Here is a 21,397-nt window from a genome sequence, read left to right as displayed (position 1 = left end):
AATATAACATAAATAGAAAACTCTATCCACTTCAACTTTCTGGGCTTTTTTAAAACCATAGTATTGTTATATATCCTGAATAAAATTATTATTTAATATGAAAAACAAATGGGGTAAGCATGTCATTATTTAGGTTTTTTGTTGATATTGTCCTATGTAGTGGTGGAGTATACATGGCTGTTTTGTTAGTGTTCAGTCACTGAAGCAACATAGATGAAATAAAATGAGCAACAAACCATGTCATCTCTCCCATGGGAGAAAGGTAAATGTTAAAAGAACACAGGGGTTTATTGTTTGATGGGAAGTTTTTCATCATGATAATTAGAAGTTCAAACATTTTAGTATCATCAATTTGCACACACTGTTAACCTACACAATGCCACTTTTAACTTTATTGTTGACTCTATTAGGGCCAAAATTTCACTTAAAACTTCTGCTTCCTATCAGAAATTATTCCCTTATGTTCTGTACAAGTGGCTTAAATCAAATTTAATTAGATTAGCTTTGCATATTTCACACACACTTTTTTTTTAAAACATCTTGCTTCTCCATTGCTGCTATATGCACTGGTATGGATCCTACAAACAAACCAGCAAGCAACCAAGCAGTTCGATTGTTTGTTCTTTTCATAAGGTTCCAAAAGCAGCTACATGTGGAAAGTTATAAAGATTCTATTCAGTCTCCAAAAGTGAGGAAAAAGAGGGAAAAAATATACCAATATAATATACTATTAAAAATATACTATTAAAATATACTATTGCCATGTCTTTTATGGATAAAAGAGAATCAAATCTCAACAGATTGACAGAGTTCAGGATATGTATTCTCTCCTAGCAAGCAGAGTGCAGCACTGGCACAAACTGTCCAAGGGACAGTGCAATTGCACCAGCAGAGATTTTTAGGAAAGATGAGACAGGTGCCCACCAAGAAACATCTCAGGCAGACTGTGGGTGACACATTGATTTCACTCTTAAGGTCTCGCCTATTCAACAAGCAATTGATCTTCTTTTCACAGTTTCAACAAAGTTAGTACCCTTTTCTCGTGTGTTAAACAGAGAAGAGGGAATTGCATCTGGGAATTTACACTCATATGGTTGGTCCCACATGTACCAATATCCTTAAAAAACAGAATTTAAGAACAAAAGCTTCATATTTTAAGTTCCTCTTCAGTATGTTTTATTTTTCACTGTGTTCCATCATCTTGTGAAAGATTGTATTCTGGATGACATCTAAACTGTCCATAAGTGACTCAGCCTAAATTTGTAGTGATACATCCTCCCTCTGACAACCTCAGCATACCACATTGGGAATTTTAGACTTCAATCTTCCTGCTTAAGACTGTGCTACTAATTAAAATTTATTATGTTGAAAGCAACGTTTTTGATCATCACATTACCTTTTTCAGCCAGAAATGCAGAATTATAATCCCCTTCAAAATTCTGACAAGAACTAGCATACCCTCAAAATAAAGTTAACATGCCAAAGCCCAGTCTGTACACATTTTCCACATGATGGGCTACTGCCCTCCTGCCAGTGCCTAATAAGAGCATAAAGTAGAAGCCACCTTTTCTCACTGAAGATCAGCTGTCCAAGTAAACCTACATCTTACCTCCCCTCAATATGACCTTTTTTATTCAATCTTGAATATTAAGAGAGATACAAGGAATAATAAAGTACTTGATTTTCTGTCTTCAATGAGATCTACCTATGATAAAACCAAGACAAATAAAGAAGTTTCTCATTCCTTTGAATGGCTGTCATGCACTTAAGTTTGTACCTCTCCCTCCAATGATCAAAGTAAATAACTCATCTCCTACAATAACTCAGGTAAATTTCCAATGCTGTCATCCCCAAGACAACCAAACATCCTCTCCATGTACATTATTATGTTACTAAAAAGCGGTATACCAAGACTGGAGGGATAAGAAGGGCAAAAGGAGAAAGGATAGAAATTCCTAGTTGTATTTTCCATTCTCCAACCTTTGATACCTCAGTTGCTAGCAGTGCCTAACTGAGGAACAGTTTTGCTTTAATATAGTGCCTCAAAAATAAACGCAGTACAAATGTAGTTGCTGGAAGTGGGAAAACACTTGTGTGTATGCACAAAGGCAAAACCTTACACTGAACTCTACCAGCCTTCTTCAGTGACAATATTCAAATTACTTGGCCTAGCAAATAGCAAAAATAAGAGGGGGGAAAGCTTGATAAGTATTTGTATTTGAGACTTAACATGTAAAAAGAAACAGCATGCAAAATTCAGTCACACAATTTTTCATTCTCACTTGATCCATCAAACTGCAAAACATGATGCTCATATTAAGTAAATACTATAGATCATGCAAAATAGTTTACTCCAGCCTGCAAAGACTTGTACAGGACTTTTCCAAATAAACTACATGAAAACAAAGTGCTGATGCCTGTTGCTTCATCCAAAAATTACAGCAAGAAAATCATGTCACAGGAGCAATAAATTTTGCTCATTTTCAAGACTGCACTTTGATGACAAACAGTTAAAGCACAACCCTTTCATTTACTCTTTTTCCTCAAAAATCTCCAAGTGCCCAGTTTCCCTTGCTCCAGCCCCACCTTCCTCTACTTCAACTATGGGGAAATTTAATAAGAGAATTCTCAGACTGTTTAAAAATGTCCTACTAAAAACCGTATTTTATTCATAAACTATAGCCAAATGTGATAATCTGAAGAGCATACAAGTCCCCAGACACATTTTTAGTACTTCTTTCATCCTTACCTTCTCAAGGCAACATTCTACACCTTCCATAGAAATGATGATGATCTAAATTATTTCATCACACCATTCACTGTGATCTTTTAGATCCAGTAATTATCCAGTGACACACTCCCTGCAGAACCAAAGTCACATGTCTTCTTCAGAGGTCCACTTACAAAGTCAAAGCTTGGTCCTTTAATACTAGTGACATTTCTTACTACAAAATCAGGTTACCATATCATAAACCAAAATAAAGGAAAATAATCCCTATATATTATAAAACAAGATTACAGTGTTATTAAACAGGAAAGTTCAAGCCTGCCATTGAACCTGTATTTAATACCTAGGAAATTTGAAAATTAAATGAAAAATAGTAACTTTTTTCCCATTTACTTCTCAACCAAAAGTAAGTTTGTTTCCAACTTGAAAGAAAATCTTGGTATTACAATTTTAAAGTATGCTTTGGTTTTTAACAATCAAGACATATGTATTTCCCACTGCATATATTCTTCAATACGCAGATGGAAGGGGAGTAAGAAATTACAAGACATAACATTGTTATACAATGTACTATACAAAAACCTGTCATTTAAGTTGCAAGAAACCTAGTCATCAATAAGTGAAAAAATACCTCGCTCAAAAATCAATTATGTTGAGTCTTTTGTATAGAGAAGTAGTACACCTTTCAGGCAACTGGTATTAATGAGCAGACATGGCTATAGAATCTCCATCTGTTTTTCTGACAAAGCTGTGACTACTCCAGTCTCTCATTGAAATTCCATTAATCTGGTGCACCAAGGACCAATGCGAAAATCAAAACTCCATCTAACCCTTTATCAGCTCACAATAACCCACAAGTGAACTCTGCCTGTTAGCATACAGCAAGTTATGATTTTGCTATCAATCAGGCTGTTAGCCAATAAAAAAAAAAATCAAGTTAAGACCAGAGTGCCTGGCTGTGCTGTTTTGTTTGGTCTGTCTTGTTTTTCAGTTTGTTATTTTGTTTGGGGGTTTTGTTGTGTTTTATCCCTCTTCCAATTTCTGTAGGGTGTCTGGACATGTAAGCCCATGCATCATTCTCTTTCATTGTGATTTAATTGCTGCCAGCAATCAAGTCAAAGCATCACTGAAGTGTGCTTGAATTTCATTAGATGATATAACTTATGCTACTTTCCTACAGTACCTAATAAACCATAAAGAAACCAAAACACATATGGCTTGAGGGAATAACTGGAAAATTAGGTGGCCATTTGGGAACTGAGTGAACTTTTGAACCAGAGGAACAGAGAAAAAGAAATATTAAAAGGAAAGACAGACTTAGAATGCACACAGAGACGTGGGGGTTTGACCTTTTCAGTACCTAGAAAATTACATTAGCATTATGAAAAATACATATCATGTTTAGAGTTTATAATCCATCAAAGTTTAGATACTTTGTTAGTGCCTACCATAAGGTAAAAGTCAAAAGGACAACATAACAATCAGATTTGACAAAAGGCCTTTAGGTGACCTGTGCTAATTTAGTTATCCCATACTTATTGTTAAATGGATTATCCCTCTTGTAATTAATACACCATTAGACAAAGGTCACACAAAAACTCCAGGATTTTACAATGACTGTAACATACACATAATACACTAATTCTTTATCTGTTACCAAGCGTGTGCCTTCACAAATTATGTTTTGACAGTAATGCCGCAAAGTCAAATTGCGACACTTTGGCAAGTCATACAAACCTTGCAGCCTAACTCAAGTATATAAAGAGAAATGCCTTGGGGCTTTTTAGCAGAAAATAGATGTAGAAGGTTTTACATTAAAATAGAAATGGACTCAAACATAAATAAAATCCACCTCAATTTGGTTACCTACAGATAGGGCTGTCTGTTAACGCTGAGAGCCTTGATCCTACACAAATCAGGTTTTAGATCTGTACAGAGCCCTGCTGAACTGAACTGGTAATTATACAAGATCAAACATCCACAGACCATCTTACAGATCCAGTTCCTTGAATAGGATTTAAATATTGAACATTAACAGACTGCTAAAAAACTAAAATACAGTATTAAGCTTCAACAAACCCATTTATGCCTATTAGAACTGAAACAAATGGCACCTCTGGGGATCAATCCACCTCTTATAAGATTTTCCCAACATATATTTTCATACACAGGCTAGGTGGCTAGACTGGAATGATGGATTATATATATTAAAATCAAAATGGTCTTAGAATGACACATTAGACATTCAAAGAGAAAAAGAGGAACACTGTATACTCCAATAAATTAAGTATTTACAGGTCAGAATTTATCACCTTTTCTCAAATTTTCTTCATGCTACACTCCCACTAGGTAATTAAAGAGGATTTATCATAAAATACAGAAAAAACAGCAAGGTAAAATCACCTTAAATATAAAAGTATCATACCCTCTATATTTCTGCCTAAACTGGTGTAAATTAGTCAAGATATCCTTGAGCAGCTATTATACCTACTCTCATAACTTCCAAAACAGGATAAAAATTAATCACCCATCTGTACAAATTCATACAGTATTTCACATACTCTTGCATCAGCATTCTCCAGCCGTTCATTATTTAGGTTATGAACGTTATCACTTTTCTCTTGATTAACTGTTTTGAAACAATTCTATAATCGTATCTCCTATTAAATAGTCATATAATTTTGTCACATACCCTTTATGCAATCAGTACCACGTTATTAAGTTATAATTAGAAATAATGATAAGATTATGTTTGTAAGCAAAAATAAACACACAGAAAGTTGCATTCATCTGTAGTTTTGAAAATTAGCTTGGGTTTTCTAAAAGCCATACTCAATTTGAATGATAATTACATTTCAACCAGACAGCAAAAAGGCCTAGTTTTACTTTTTTTAGTAGAAGGTCACACTGCCAACATGCAATAAGCTCAATATAAAAAAAAAAGTGTGATTATTATTGTTATACATTTTACAGAGTTCTGGACATAAAAAAAATGCATTATTCTGAATCAGTGGTTAGAAGGTTTATCACTTATGCATGTACTTGACTTATCCCTGTTCTGCAATAGACATAATTTTATACCTCATAAAAGCAATTTATGTTTCCAAAGGGAATAATCTGGATAATATAAAATGTGGAGTGCTACATTGCAGGAAGCATATTTTCATTCAGCAATTGTATTTCGAGATGGAGCTGCACAGTTTGATCATCATATCATGTCAGAAAACATCATTCACTAGTAAGTCTATCTAACTTCCAGTGCCACAAATTAATATACATCATTAATTTATTTGTACATGTACTTAATTTACTGCCATATATTATCCATAGAAGATGTTTATATTATGTATACAATAAACTAATCTCAAAAATATGGACACTATGCTAAAGCAACCTTGTTAACTGTTGAAATATTCAATTGTTCATGTCTTCAGAACAGTCGCATTTAGCATTGAACTTAATGAATACAAAACAAAACAACATGGAAAACAGCTATGAATGTAGACTTTTCCTAAATGCAGACCCAAACTTAAAATTGATACAACAAAAACATAGTGCAAAACACTGTCTTAATGGAAGGAAACACTGATGGAATAATTAATTTAATATTTTATGAACCTATTCTGCATAGAGTTTGCAGAAAAATATCAATCACATAAACTGTTTCATTATTTATTAGATAAATAATACAGTAAGCTATTAAGTAGCACAATAAAATTAAGCAAGAATCTGATAATGTTGAATTAACAAACAATTTGTTATTATAAATATTCACACTGGTTTAGCCACTGATGTATCTTTTAAAACATATGTATCTACAGAAGATACTTTGTTATCAAAAAAATGTGAGTTGAGAAACTGGGTAAATTTGAGACAGCTTCACTATGCTCTAGGACCACTAGAGAGAGCTCTTCAGTTCCTTTAAAGGTTCTTGTAAAGGTAAGAAAAGTGTTCAGCTGTGCTGCTTATCTGTTTATCTGTTCTCCAACACTAACATTCGCATCACAAGGATCCGATTACATCAGCTCATAGCAAACTGGCAAATCTAGTACTTTCTAATGTAAACAGTGTCACATACCATCAGAAGGTCCTTCATCCTCTTTATCATATCGGTCAGATGCTATTGAGACATTATCAGGAGGCGAAGAAAGAGAGTTCTCAGACTCTTCCTCATCTTCCAGCTCTGTAAAAGTCAATACACATTGCTAGTTAAATAGTTTATCACACAAACACACAAGATAAAAGTACTTCCAATAGTAAGGAGGATGTTAATTCCTATCTGGAACTGAAAAAATTCCTGTTTCTCATGGACACTGGCAGGCTCCAGCTCAGCTGTGAGCAATGCCATTCTAGGGCTACCTTCTGACCTGATGTGTAAATGCTGTTGGAGCGTTTTCCCTAAATGCTGTCATACAATGAACCTGCTCCCAGCACTGCACAGCGGGCAGCTTCTCATGAGGGGGAAAAGAAACACCACAGCAAAGAGGTGGGAAAGAGAAAACACTGGCAGAAGGAAAAAAGGAGAGCACTAGGCTCTGGAGTTCTGCCTGTCCTAGTGTGGGATGCAGCTGCAGCAACCTCCCTCCCAGGAAATGCCTAACTACTGTTGGCAGCAGTGACCTCTGCCCACTTTTACTTTTCTTCACTGTAATTAGGCACTGCCTTGCAAAACCCTGTGTGTATTCCTCCCATGAAACTAGAAGTGGAATAGCTGCTTGGCAGCACCTGGTATAAACCTGTGGCTTAATGCAGCGTTCTGTTAATGAATTTCTTACCCAACTGAGACCCCCACTACAACAGATACAAAATTTACATTATCAGTTAATCTGATGCACTTTGATCAGTGTCATACATAAGCAAGAAGGTCTAGGAAAGATATAGTGAAATCAATATTAGTTGAGGCTTTCACCTAATTAGGCAAAATTTAACTTCTTCCTGAAACTCCGTGTATTTTCTCAGATATGTTTAACACATATGGGCAAAGAAGAGGGGGGAAAATAACAAACTACATTGCTCCTAAAAAAAAACAAGTAAAATCTTTGTGAAGGAGAAAAAGATAAATATGACAAAAATTGTCAGACCAGAATCCTGAAGTTGATACTCCAATAGATTAAATAGCCCTCAAATTTCTTGAAAATCATATAACACTAAATTGTTCAAGCATTGTCTTTTGCTTTCCAGAGACATCCAAATATCCTTCTCTATTTATGTGTTCCCTTTTGGAGCACTGGATCATAAAACTAATTTATAAGAATCCAAAATAAACCCATGCATAGTGAAAATATTCTTCTTCTGCACCCACAGGTGCAGAAATTGCATTCATCAGTAGGACAGCCTAACCATGGCTAAGTTTTACCCCTTCCCATTTAATAATGGAAATACACAGAAAATGCAGAGACTATGACAGAAAAATCAGCTGTAAAAACCAGCAAGTTTTCCATGCAGTTAAAACAACAATATCTGATCTTTGTTTTGCTGGAGTTCTTTTACATTCAAAGGTCGTCAAACACTAGCTAGGCTTTCCCTTCATTAATTTAGTATGCTTTTCTTAGGAAAGCTTCTTCCCAAGCTCCCATGCCATTTAACAACTGCTCTGAATCTGAACCTGACTCCAACCTATTTTTGTCACAGTCCTCTCCCAGTAGCACTCCAGTCATCGTGTTAATCTGATCAAAATATTTGCACTTCATCACACCTGTCAAACCAATCAAAAGTAAATTATTTCTCTCTAGAATTCACCTCTTCCTCCAAGTAGAAAAATACAGAACAGATAGCACATGAACAGAAAACATTATACCTTATTTATAACTAGCATGATCCAGAGACCAGGTGCCTGTCTCTCTTTGCTTATATATATATATCTGTATTAAATTATACACTCCATATAAAAAAAGCAAACACGATACTCACAACCTATACAATGGCAAAATTCCATTCCATTCCAAAAGTTCCACTGTTTTCCTGTCCTAAACTTTTACTAGTACTAGAATGCATAGAATATACGTGTATATGTAAGCCCTGGTTGTCAATCAAAAATGTCCTCTTATTAGCTATGTATAAACATGTTATCATTGAACCTTCATGAAAGTGCCAGCATAAATTTAAAATATTACGCTGTATTTCTAGAAGAAAACAATTCCAGAAACACCACACTCCAGCACATATAATTCATGGGCTGAATGGCAAACCTTAGTATATTTGAATGAATAAGACTTGTGGATGACAAGCAGGTGAGTATACACATAGTACAAAGAACATGTCCAGAGGATTTTGTCCCACTCAGCAACACATAATTTCTTATATAAGTTTGCAAAGCTGCACTGTTACCTTGCTCTTCCACTAAGTCACCATTTTCCAATTACACTTAGGATTCCCAATTCAGTAAACATTTGTGCTTTGCTTCCATATAAAAGCCAGATGACCTAAGAACAAGGGAATTTTTAATACATACATACATATCTAGGGCATTCCATATACCTATCCCAGATTGTGCTGGTTTGGCTCAGACAGAGTTACTTTCTTTCACAGTAGCTGGTACCAGGCTCTGTTTTGGATTTGTGCTAAAACCAGTGTTGATAAAACAGGCATGTTTTAGTTACCGCTGAGCAATGCTTACAGAGTCAACACCTTTTCTTCTTCTCACACCACCACACCAGTGAGTGGGGTGGGGTGCACAAGAAGCTGTGCGGGGATACAGCCAGGACAGCTGACCCCAACTGACCAAGAGAATACTCCATACGAGGCCATGCTCAGCATATAAAGCTGGGGGGAAAAGAAGTAAGAGACATTAAGAGTGATGATGTTTGTCTAAATCACTGTTACTTGTGATCAAGTCCTGCTCTCCTGGAAATGGCTGAACACCTGTCTACCCACAGCAAGTGATGAATTAATTCCTTTTTATGTCTTTCTTCTGTATATAGCTTTTGCTTTACCTATTATACCAACTTCATATCAACCCATGAATTTTCTCACTTTTACCCTTATGATTATCTCCTCTACCCCAGCAGGGGCAAATGAGTGAGGGACTATATGGGCTTTAGTTGCCATGTGGCATGAAAATCATGACACAGTTATATACTGTATTTGAAGCAACAAAAACCATAGCAACACTGAATGTAGATTCATAATAAAACAAATTTCTGTTTTATGTCTAGAACATCCAAATTCAAATTGCTCTTAAAACAAAACAACCAAAAAAAGAAAAGGGCTGAGAGTATTATGAAGAAAGAAATTACACACTCAATGCTTTACATTTGTCAAAGCATTCTCTAGATTTTAAATCCTAAACAAGGCTTGAAGACTTCAATGAAAAAAGCCCTCACTGAGAAAGCCACTCAGACCCAAAATATAAATCCTATGTCATATAATACTACATCTAGGTATCCACACTTTACATGAAAAATGAGGAGATTAGGTGGCAGACACTGAATAGAGGTACAAGCAACCTGCACTCATGCAGGACTAGATTAAACAAAAAATCCTCCATTTTTTTATTTTAGAATAAAAAAAATAGCAGCAAATAAATAAGAGTTTTCATCAATTTATATTATACACTGAGAAACACAATTCTTAAATAATCTAATTTGTACAGAAGAACTGCAGGCATTTCAATAAGAAAGCTGACTCATTATGCTCTGGAGTTTGAACAGGCAACATTTCACAATGTGTTTATGTACTGGCATAAAAGAAGGACTGTTTTCTGGTATCAGCCTTGGGGTTCTTGCCTCCTAGTTCTGTCAGGGTTAAAAGATATCTTAGGACTGTATGCTGTTAATATATACAGATATTGCTCCTGACAGTTCACAAAGAAGTTTCCTGTTGATCCTATGTCATCTCCTACATTCCCACTCAGAGCGATCTCAGTCTGCCTTTTCTCCACTTTACATGCTCCTCCATCAATGTGTTGCACTGAAATTTATATTCCACCTACAGAGCAAGAGCAGTCAAAATTGCAGTTGAAGCTCCATGTGTTACTCCTTGAACAGTCAGAGGAGTCAGTGTTGAGCAGCACAAACCACTATTCTCTTCAGGTGCCAAGTATCTAAAAATACACCCAAAAAGCATCAATAAATTAAAGAAAAGCATTCAACTTGCACTTATGTAATAGAAAACCGAACTACAAAGCAACAATGGGTATCAGGTAAATGTATTCAATACAATTTGCAGGCATAATTGAAAGCATTGCTGCCTAATCAAACATCTAAAAGCAAAGCATGCTCAAACAAAATGTCTATAGACTCATTAGTTGGCAGCCATTCCATTACAATCACACATAATGTCAGTAGTGCCTTGAACCCATGCCAATGACAACAGCATAAATTTTGCATCTCATTTCTATGGTCATAAAATTAATGACCAGTTTAAAAATACTTCTTTGCAAAAGTTATTGCCTAAAGAAATTACATGGCTGTGTCCCTGTTATGCAGCCACAGGTATAATTATGGAGTTGATGCTCATTAATATAGTTTCCTTTTTCCTCAGAATAGCATGATTTATCTGGAAGTTAGGAAAAAAAAATATATTAATTAAAGGTACATATTTAACAGTTACAATAACAAAAATATGTACATGAACTGACCCCATTCTCCAGTTTCTGCAACTTAAACTAATCTCCTACAGGTCTGATAGCAGAATCAATATTTTATGATGTCTGTAAAAAGAAAAACCCATACAATGTCATTCCTTATTAAATGCTACGTTTTCCATTACAGCTTATTTATTGATTCAGGAAATAATGCATACTAAAGGGTAAGTTTACCATGTTAGGAAGGGAGCATAAAACAAACTCTCTTCTTTGTAACAAGGGCTGTACTTCTGTTCCTACCCCTTGTTCTGAAGGCTTCCAAAAAATTTAGTTGGTACAATATAATGAATAGGACCATATTACATTGTAAGAATCCAGCTTTTAAAAAATCAAGATTTTTTCCCCCAATAATTCATTTTCTTCTGCAACACTGAGATTATAACAATGAATTCCTAAGCATTAAAGATAGTTTCCACCACTTACTCTGAAAAAGAGCAAGCAAGATGTTTCAGCCAATGACTCTGAAAGAAACTTGCTAGCTCACATCCTCAGATAACTAAACACTTTCAATTTATTTCTAAAAATGTCTAGACAGAATGATGCATTAAAACTGCTCAAGTATAAGAGAAATAAAACAACTCAGAAAAATAAAAAGACATGTAGGTCAAACCACCCTGCTTCTTGCCATTTCAGAAGGTCCCAAGTCACAGCAGGTTGAAATCAGTTCATCCTGTCCAATCTCTGCTGCAGTAAGAACCCATGAAACAAAGGACTGGATGAAGCCATCAAGGAGACCAAGCAAGGTTTGCACTACTCAGTTTTTCATAAGAACAAGAAGACAAAGCTGCTTTCAAGCTGGCAGGGGTATACTTTAGCCCCTTGGTAGGGGCGTCCTATATTTTTAAGATGCTACTGACCCAATCCACCAGTCACCCTGCAAGACTGGATTCTTCTGACAATCAGTTTTCCAATGCATGCTTTGCCATGCAGTCTGCTCCAACACACTCATTCCTGAAGGGCCTTCTAGGGTCCCCTATTAACATGATGATTTTTAATGGCTTGTTTTGTTAAGGTCAAGTAGAAACTCTTTAACAGCTAATTCTTAAAACAATACAGAAACAACATTAAGCTTGCAAGCAAATGTGTTTCAAGCAAGAAAAGCAACTGCAACTTTTGCTTGCTGAGTTGCCTCTCATTCTTACGATGCATATCAGGCCAAAACCATTTTGTGCTGCAGTGGTGGATTTATGTCATGTTACTTGAAATTGCACTTGGTGTGGACACTTCACAGATGACAGCTGTGTGTAGCTGAAAGGGACAACACAGTGACTTGTCTACAGTGAAATCTCCCAGACTTCTGGGATAGAGTGGTATTTGGCACACTTCTAATGCATTTGATGGTCTCTCCAGAAATATGTCATGATGATCCTCAAAGAACTGGGTAACAACTAAGCCATATCTTTCCCATTTATAGTTAAATACTAACTATGTATTGATGCTCTTGACTAAAAAGTTCAAGTGTGTTAAAATATAGAACTTGTGTGCACATGCAGCTCTGGTGACCACAAGATACTGATGCCCTTTGTCAAGTCCAAAGAAACTTCTACTTGCTGCCATTTCCTGAAAAAGAGCGTACGGGGGAAAAAATAAAAAGGAAATACAACCTCTGTACAAAAACAGAAAAGAAAAAAATACAAAATCAAATCCTTCGCATATAGTGCTACTCTAACAGTTTCACTATTTCCAGGAAGCAGAGGTCTCAGGCTCCAGACATACTCTGCTCTGCCAAGAGCCAGAAGCATTTGAGTCATCTAAAGGTTTCCTACAGGTGCTCCCCATAATGCATAGTGAATAACACCAGCGCTCCAGAGACACATATTTACCCTCTATTATGTTACAGTGAAATAAAAACTAAAGTGGACCATCATCAATTTTTATCAGAGTGAAAAATGCTAGTTAGAAAATGTCATGTCATACTTTTCTGCATAATTTAGTGCTGCAGATCAGATACGAGGTGCAACGAGTGCTTTCTGGGGAACTGGTTCTGCAAATTCCCATAGTATGACTCAATTTGGCTAGTACTTCTGGTGTTTCACTTTCAACATTGAGCCAAAATATTTTGTGAAAAGTAATGAAAATATGTATTTTACTAAAATAAATGCATAGAACAGATGGCAAGTGAACTTCAAACACAAATACAGCTTCTAGAGCTTAGGGTGCTTCTGCCAACATTAGCACTATTTTTAGCATAAATTGAAAACAAGGTCCTTTTAACTAAACATTTTGGCAGTCACAGTATTGATTCAATTAATCTCAAAACAGAGAAATGCCAAAAACTGTATTAAGTTAGAATCTTTGACAAAGTTGAGACTTTTATACCGTTAGAGGAATATCAGTCGTACAAAAAATGAACCCAATTTGTATGCAAATTATCTTTATTTTCATATTTTTTCTCAATTCTAAAATCTAGAACAGGTTGCTGAGTGTGACTACAGCTTTTTAGTTTTACTTAAACTGCTTAGATACACAGTCAAATATTTCAAATTAAAAGAATAAAATAGATACAATAAATATCTAATGAAAGACCGGTGGATTGGATATAAATATAATTGTACATTTTGGATCATAAGAACAACATGGACTTTCTTTATCCATAAATTAACAACACACTTAACTGTAAAAGTCAGTGTTAAATCAAATAACACATCACACACAAAAATTAAATATTTTCCTATACAATTAATTTTGTGTCTTTCATTTGCACATGTACCCACTACTCCTAAAAAGCTTCAATTTTTTCTGTCTATATGGACAAAAAGATGCTTTTGTCATAATATTTACTGACCTGACAGACTCCATCAGATGGCTTCTTTCTAGGAAGATTCAAGAAAGTCCTCAAATTCATCAATCTGGTTGTAAACAAGTATGTATGCACTTTCTGAGAGAGATGCACATGGGTGATCATAGTTTTAAGGAGCCTGGTTCTACTTGCACACATGCTCTTCAATTTATTTTTTTTTTTATTGTTGCTCTTTCACACCTCCTTGTTTTATCCTTGTGGATAGGCAAGATTCTGTGTGCTATTGGCCAAAGCCCATAAAACAAGAGTTTACAGACAGTTTAGTCAAACCAGCTAGTCACTACGTGCAAAGTCAGTGGGGCTTCAGAAACATTCAGTGACGAAAGAGAGTGGAGTGGAAAGTATGCCCACAACACATCCTTGTGGAACAACTCACAAGCTGAAGGAGACGCTGTTGAGAGAGAGGAGTCAAGTATCACTATGTCCTACAGGAAGTATATGAAGTTTGAAAGTGTTAGTCCACTTCTTTCAGCCTCCAAAAATACTTCTGGATGCCTCTGAGAGGATGACAGGTCACAACTCACAAGATTCCTGAAAACAGCTGATGTAGTATAACTACTATATCATGATAACATACCATGACAGCATGTACCATTCTTCACCTTCCCTTTCAGCTGGAACAGAGATTACTTTATTTACATTTTAAAAATTTAGTGACTGCTACAACAAAAGCGAGAATAGTAAATATGGAGTTTAAATACACATAGTAGTTTTTATGCTTCCTACCTTGTTTCAGGGTAGTTTCCAAAATCCTGCTTCCACCCCTCCTTTTTTTCCTAAAATATATTATCCTTTTTTCACCTCATATGTTAACATCTTTCTTCTTTCTCTGGAGGGGGTGGAACTGACCATCACAGCCTTCTGAGTTTTCAATGCTTTCCAAATTATCCATTTTTCAAATGTCTAGGTGTGCAGAGAGGTATGAAAATAGGCACAAAAGTTGACCTCCCTTAGCTGCTGCCACTGCTTTGTTGCACTAGGAGCTGGCCAAGAATCTGACTGCTTATCTCCACGTGAGTCCTTTGTTCTACACCTACAAAAGTCACGCCTAATTTGTACAGTCCTAAAGTGAGAATGACACAACCAAATAAAGTTTAGCACACACTTCTTGAACTCTGGACATTACACTAACAACTCATACCACCGATTCACATTCCCTTAAATAATTTGCAAGTAAGTGCAGGCTCCTATTTCTCCTAAGTTTTTTATACTCCTGCATGCAGCAAATGCACATTAATTTGGAGAAATGTATCCTTGTTTGCAGAAAACAATGGTATAACTTTCATTTTATTGAAAAATACTGAAAACTAAGGTGTGAGTGTTCACATGTCTCAGCATTTTTACACAGTTCTACTATCTGAAGCAGAGAGACATCACGAGAATTTTTTACAAGGCAATATATCCTGCTTAAGAATCAAATGTACTCTAATAAAAAGAATAAGACTGAATATAATTTTCACAGAAATCACAGCAAGTTATGCAGTAACAATTACAGACGATACAAATCAAATCATCCATTTTGCTAGAGATAATGAAATCTCATTTTTGTTAATAATTTGTTGAACTGGAAAAGAAATTCTGAATCAAATTACCAATGAAGAAAGTAAATAGACTAGAATTTTCTTGACCTTCGAATTACACAAAGCAGTAAATGCAAACTCTGCTTTTTGTAGGCAACTCTCACACTTACTACAGAGTCAGAGCCTCAGGAAGTTATTAAATCTTCAAAAACATGCTCTGCCAAAGTAAGATAGGTTCACAATGAAACAACCACCCCACCTAATTTCATGTTAGTAATTTTCTTAATAAAATAATATTTTATTTTCCCTCAGTCAGTTCTGTTGGACAGTGAGGACAAGAGGAAAATTACATTTTATCTTCTGTAACAGTGCTGAGCCGCAATATAAAAAAAATAGCAAATGACTGTAATAGAATTTTTAAACAATCACATAGTTGGAGTTTACAGAATCTTGGCAATCTTGAATCTTTGGGAAGTTTCAAATTGCACTGTCCCTTTCAATTGAACTGTTATGGCTGCATAACTTGATTTAAACAGGCATAAGAAATGTATGAACTTGTTGTGCCTTGTTACAACATTATTTGCCTAATATGACTTACATATTTTCACTTTCTCAGGAGGCATGCTGCAGCCTACACATTTGAACCTCCTTGTCCAGAAACAGACAGTTCTTCAACCACTGTAAAAAGTGAAGCTTTGCATAGGCTTTTTTGACCTCGCACTGTGACCCTCATACCAGCATCCACAGGCTATAGGTCATGACCTCAAGAATTAGCATCATGGAAATAAGAGCCCTTCCAGGTTTAGTTACAGAACAGAACACTGTAGCAACAAATCCCTCAGTCTTCTCTAAACTGAACTCTGCAGCTTTGTTTAAACTCCACTAGAAGACAATAGATAACCCACACTTCAGTTTTCATTACTCGCACACTAAATCATCTCCTCTGCAGCTAAAGGTCTGAGCTCCCGCTGCACTATGAAAACATTCATCCAGTGTGGATCGAAAGCCAATATCATATTGCCACGAGATGATCCTATTAAAAGGTTAAAGAAACATCACTATGGAATTGAAGACTTTTGCAACGTTAAGAAAAAAGGCTGAAATAAGTAATCTCTGCTAAAATTTTATCTCCTAAGCGGCTACTTAGCATTCACTCCCTCTGGAGAAAAATAAAAAATAAAAAAAACCTGCACACCATACGGGCTGCACTCTTGCTAACAAAGCTCCATTTATACTAAATTTATAACAAATACGCTCCATGACGAGCTCCATTACATATTAAACCCTGAGGTACGCTTCCAGCCCAGGATTTCCGTCAGCGCGGTGCCCCGGGCGCTCGGGCGCTGTTCCCGCCAGCCGCAGCAGGGGGCGCCAGCGGCCTCGGGCGGCCGCGGCCGCGGGAACGGCGGGGAAAGGGCGCGGGACTCACCTTTCTCCGGGAGCGCCTGAGGATAGCTGCAGGAAAAGAAGAAGAAGAAACATCATCAAGCAACGCACGCTCGCAAACGCACGGCACGAAGACACGTCACGTAACAGCAACCAGTTTTCAGCAAGTTTTGTGGTCGAAACTCAGCGCTGCAAGTTTGCCTTGAAAATGCTGAAGTCTTTATCTTTGGCTTAAAGTATTTACTTAGTTTTCCTTGTGCCTTTGCAGCTGACAGAATGACTTGAACAAAACCAATTCCAGACTGAGCAGCCTTTCCTAGTAACACACATCTGCTCAGATATCTTCATGTATAAAAACACACAAAAGCATCTATAATTTTAGTAAACCTTCTAAAGGTTAACAAATTTCAAAAAATTTTGTGCGCGACTAAAACCATTAAACATATTTTGAAATAAACCAGTAGTTCAATAGGAAATGAAAGAAAAAAATCAAAAATAGTGGGTATAGCTACAGTAAATTTACAGAAATCCAAATAAAAATGCATTAATAATTAACCAGAAAGATAAAAGCTAAAGCATGCCTAAATAAGAATTCCTTTTCAAATAAGGAGTTCTCAACTTATATAATGCCTAGAAAACAAAAAAAAAATTATCATGCCAGAGGGAAAACATACTTTCATATGCTGTTTCTTCAGAGCTAAATCTTGGTATTTCAGAAACTAAAATAATCACAGAATGCAGTTTGATGATACAGACAAATTATCAGGACAGAGTTATGTAGAATGGCATTCAAGAAGCATTCATTGTCTAAGAACTAACTGGCAAATAAAATGCAGCTGCCAAGACCATCTTTATGAACAATAAGCAGTAGTAAGGATATCAGTTTAGTCGATAAGGAGAAGTTGGCAAGAAATGAGCAGAAGAGAAAGGAATGGTCTAGAGATAAGAAACTGAGAAATGCAAACAGAGATAAAAGACCAGATCTAAGAAATCCAGTGTAGCAAGTGGCAGTAACACAGCCCAACATGTGGGATGTTAGAATCAAAGCAGATTACAAATGTGCATGTATTTTGTAGCCTGCATGAAAACCAAAACACTGTTAGCAGTGAATAATACTACAGGAAATGAGGAAGACATTAGAAATTAAAATAGGATGTGAAACCATGGGGTCACATAAATGAATAGTAAAATATTCAGTGTCGATATGCTCATAAATGCAGGTTCCCTCTCTGATATTTCATCATCCAAGAAAGCATTAGTCAGTCAAGAAAAAAGTCAGTAGCACTGTATCTGCAAGTCAGCTGTACAGTCACAGCTAACTCAATAACCCAGAATGGAAAACACAGGAAAGAAAAAATAAATAGATAAAATACTACTTTCTTAAAGAGAGAATGAGAGAGAGCTAGTCCCCTAAGCACTTACAGCCTGAATGAAAAGAACACAAAACTTCGAATACAAGATTATGGGACACATCTCCTGTCTCCCTCCAGTTAGCGGCCTCACCAGATTACTGTGCTGTCCTTGAAATTATAAACAAGTTGCCACAGAGGCAGAAGCATGCCATCAATGGAATGCTTAGGAGATAGCACACAGCTGGCTTACACCAGCTAAGTGTGGTGATAGGAAGCTCATTCTCGTCCTCAATACATTATATTTCTCATGTTTTAATGAATCTTACCAAAGCAGAGGTGAAGGCAAGCTCTGCCCAATTAGTTTGCAATCAGGTTTCAGAATCTTAAACAATTCAAATGGGACAAAGCATTCTGATCCCATTTCTTACTAAATTGTAGCAGCTTTGAGAAGACAAGACTTGAATCCATACAGATTTTTTTTTAAAAAATCAGGACCTAGACTGATTTTTTTTCAATTGTTAATACATTTAATGTTTATTTAAAAATTGCATAAAACTTTAAGATATCAGTTAAGTGACTTGCTAACATATTAAAGCCATGAAGTTCACTTACCTTGCCTTAATATCCTTTATCTTCTTAAGAAGAACTTCTCTTCTTTCTTTTGCTTTCTTAGACAGATTTTCTCCTTTTAGTGTTTGGGAAACAAATGTTTCAACATCTAAATAAAGAAAAAAACACAACTCAAAAAAAGACAAAATACTACTGTAATGAGCTTGTCCTGATACTACTGTGAAAAAAATAAGAAAATTATTTTCAGCCCTACTCACAGCATAGTTAACAGACATCTTAGATTCTAAATGGGATACATTTGCTCTCTATCTACTTATGCTTAGCACAGCAAATCCTGTGGTGACATTTGATTCTTGCTCACTTAATTATGCTACGTAAGTCCTAATAAATTGCAGTCCTATAACAATTACTTTCCATCACCTAAAGTAAAAGACAAAGCTAAAACATGGAAATAGCTTTTATGCATATATTACTGCCATGTTATTTCAGAAGTTCAAGTTGCCAAGATGGTTGTGTAATTTATTATTTCAGCAGTAACACTTATCCAGATACTAATATCACTCACTTAGTGGTTACAGTATTTTCAAGTATTCCCACAATGCCTCTGAAATCACTGATTGACTAAAGATTCATATCCAAAGCAATCCTAAAAACTATTAGGTAAGCAAATTAACCATATCAAAGGAGTCAAGCTCAACAGTGTACTTCAAATTAAGTACACCTCCACTTGTAGAATCACAAACTAAGGCTCTAGCCTGCATTCTAAGTTTTAATTCTAACTCAGAGTATACTTTTATACAGTCATGTACAAACAAAGCATTCCAAAAAAGTTGCCACAGTTCTTTTAATATAGTAAATATCCATTCCATAGGATAAAAAGAATGAAGTGTACTGAATTTGTGGAAGTGTAACTCCCCCAGGAGTATGTTTTCGTTATTGACTAAACAATGGCAAAAACAACACTTGACATTTCTTATATTTACCAATCAACATACAATTATCCCAAAAACAGAAAAGGGCAAATGCAACCAAAAAATCCTGCTTGTTAACATAAATGTCTCACCCATATGGGTAACAATTGCTCACTGGATGAGAGAAAGCATTTGTGGGTAACAAAACACCTTCTCACAGTGCCTGCCCACCCTCATAGACATACACACACAGATGCATGTTTACACCTTGGCTCTCTCTGTATAGATGCAAATGCATATGAATAGTACCATTTTAATCCTATAACTTTTCCAATCAGATGAGACATTCCATTTTGTCACCATGATATTTTATGAAAAATCCTTTGTTAGGATTTTTCTCCTAACTGAGAAGCCTCAGAAAAGAAACGCAAACAATTAACTATCTGATGGCTGTGGAATGTGGTCTGGACATTGTTTACCAACAGGTGCATCTTAGATTGGTCCATGTGGATTGTTTTCACTTGCTGAACCTATCACAGCCACCTGCGTCAAGGCTGTGAGCAGTCACAAGATTTTGTTATGCATTCCACTCTGTCCTTTCTAGCCTTCTGATAAATCCTTTTCTATCTATTCTTTAGTATACTTTCAATGTAGTATTTTAATATAATATATATCATAATATAATAAACCAGCCTTCTGAAACATGGAGTCGAGATTCCTGTCTCTCCACTAATCCCAGGAGCATCCCACAAGGCATTCACCACACCATTTCAACACAGAAACATAAGTAACAGCCAATTAAGTACACAGCTGTCCACTTGCAAAAGTTTACATGAATATTTACTGCAGATTTCCTAAATTAGAAACTTAATTGCCTGCTTTTTTCTTTATAAAACAGAAACATATCACCCTTTGTATTACAGGATGCAAGAAAACAAGTCAAAAGTTACCCTTTAAGAACATTAGCACAGCTATTACAAAAATGTTCTTCTTTACAAATAATTCACTAGATTATTATTTAAATGTTTACATTACTGTCCTCACCAAGTGCAGCAAAAATAATATTTTTTTACAGTATTTCAGAGTTCTGAAGAATGACATTGATCCTCCTCTCTCCATAAGACAGAGAATCTTCCCATTACATTTTTCAAAGCAATCCTGAATGGGGGAGACCTTCACTCAGTTCTGTGGCATTCCTTCTTTAAAAGGACAGAAGGAAAGGCACTTAACATGTATTAATGCATCCTCCAGACATACCCCCAACAGCCTCTATGCTGCAGACCAAGAACGCCTGCAGGGATTTTTTCCAAACCCATAGAAAAAGTACACATCTTCGTAAATTACAATGATTGGAATTACCAATCAAGCTGGCAGAGGAGAACCCACAGAACCCAATGACATCAACAAACTACAAAACTAAGGTCAAAAAACTGATACTTTTACTATTCAGAGAAAAAATTAAAACAGTTCAAAACAAATCAACAGTTTTTCTCTCAATGAAAGCTAACAGGATTTTCCAGCACAAAACTAGCTTTCACTTGAAAAG

The 21,397-nt window shown here is 35.9% G+C and overlaps 1 protein-coding gene across 1 annotated transcript in view; it reads right to left on the bottom strand.

The window, feature by feature from the left end:
* SKAP2 (src kinase associated phosphoprotein 2) overlaps window positions 1-20,007 on the bottom strand; it is a 109,506-nt gene extending 89,499 nt beyond the window's left edge. Inside the window, exons 1-4 of the mRNA XM_039713878.1 lie at window positions 20,004-20,007; window positions 18,983-19,088; window positions 17,062-17,087; window positions 6,807-6,911 (exon numbers count right to left, since the gene is read on the bottom strand). Coding sequence (XP_039569812.1) covers window positions 6,807-6,911; window positions 17,062-17,087; window positions 18,983-19,088; window positions 20,004-20,007 — 241 coding nt within the window. The remainder of the gene's footprint in view (window positions 1-6,806; window positions 6,912-17,061; window positions 17,088-18,982; window positions 19,089-20,003) is intronic.
* Between the last annotated feature and the right edge of the window lie 1,390 nt (window positions 20,008-21,397).

Source organism: Passer montanus, unplaced genomic scaffold, assembly GCF_014805655.1.
Source record: "Passer montanus isolate IOZ18808 unplaced genomic scaffold, ASM1480565v1 scaffold10, whole genome shotgun sequence".
Taxonomy (NCBI): domain Eukaryota; kingdom Metazoa; phylum Chordata; class Aves; order Passeriformes; family Passeridae; genus Passer; species Passer montanus.
Note: the sequence above shows the minus strand (reverse complement) of the source record. Positions and strands in the feature narration are given on the sequence as shown.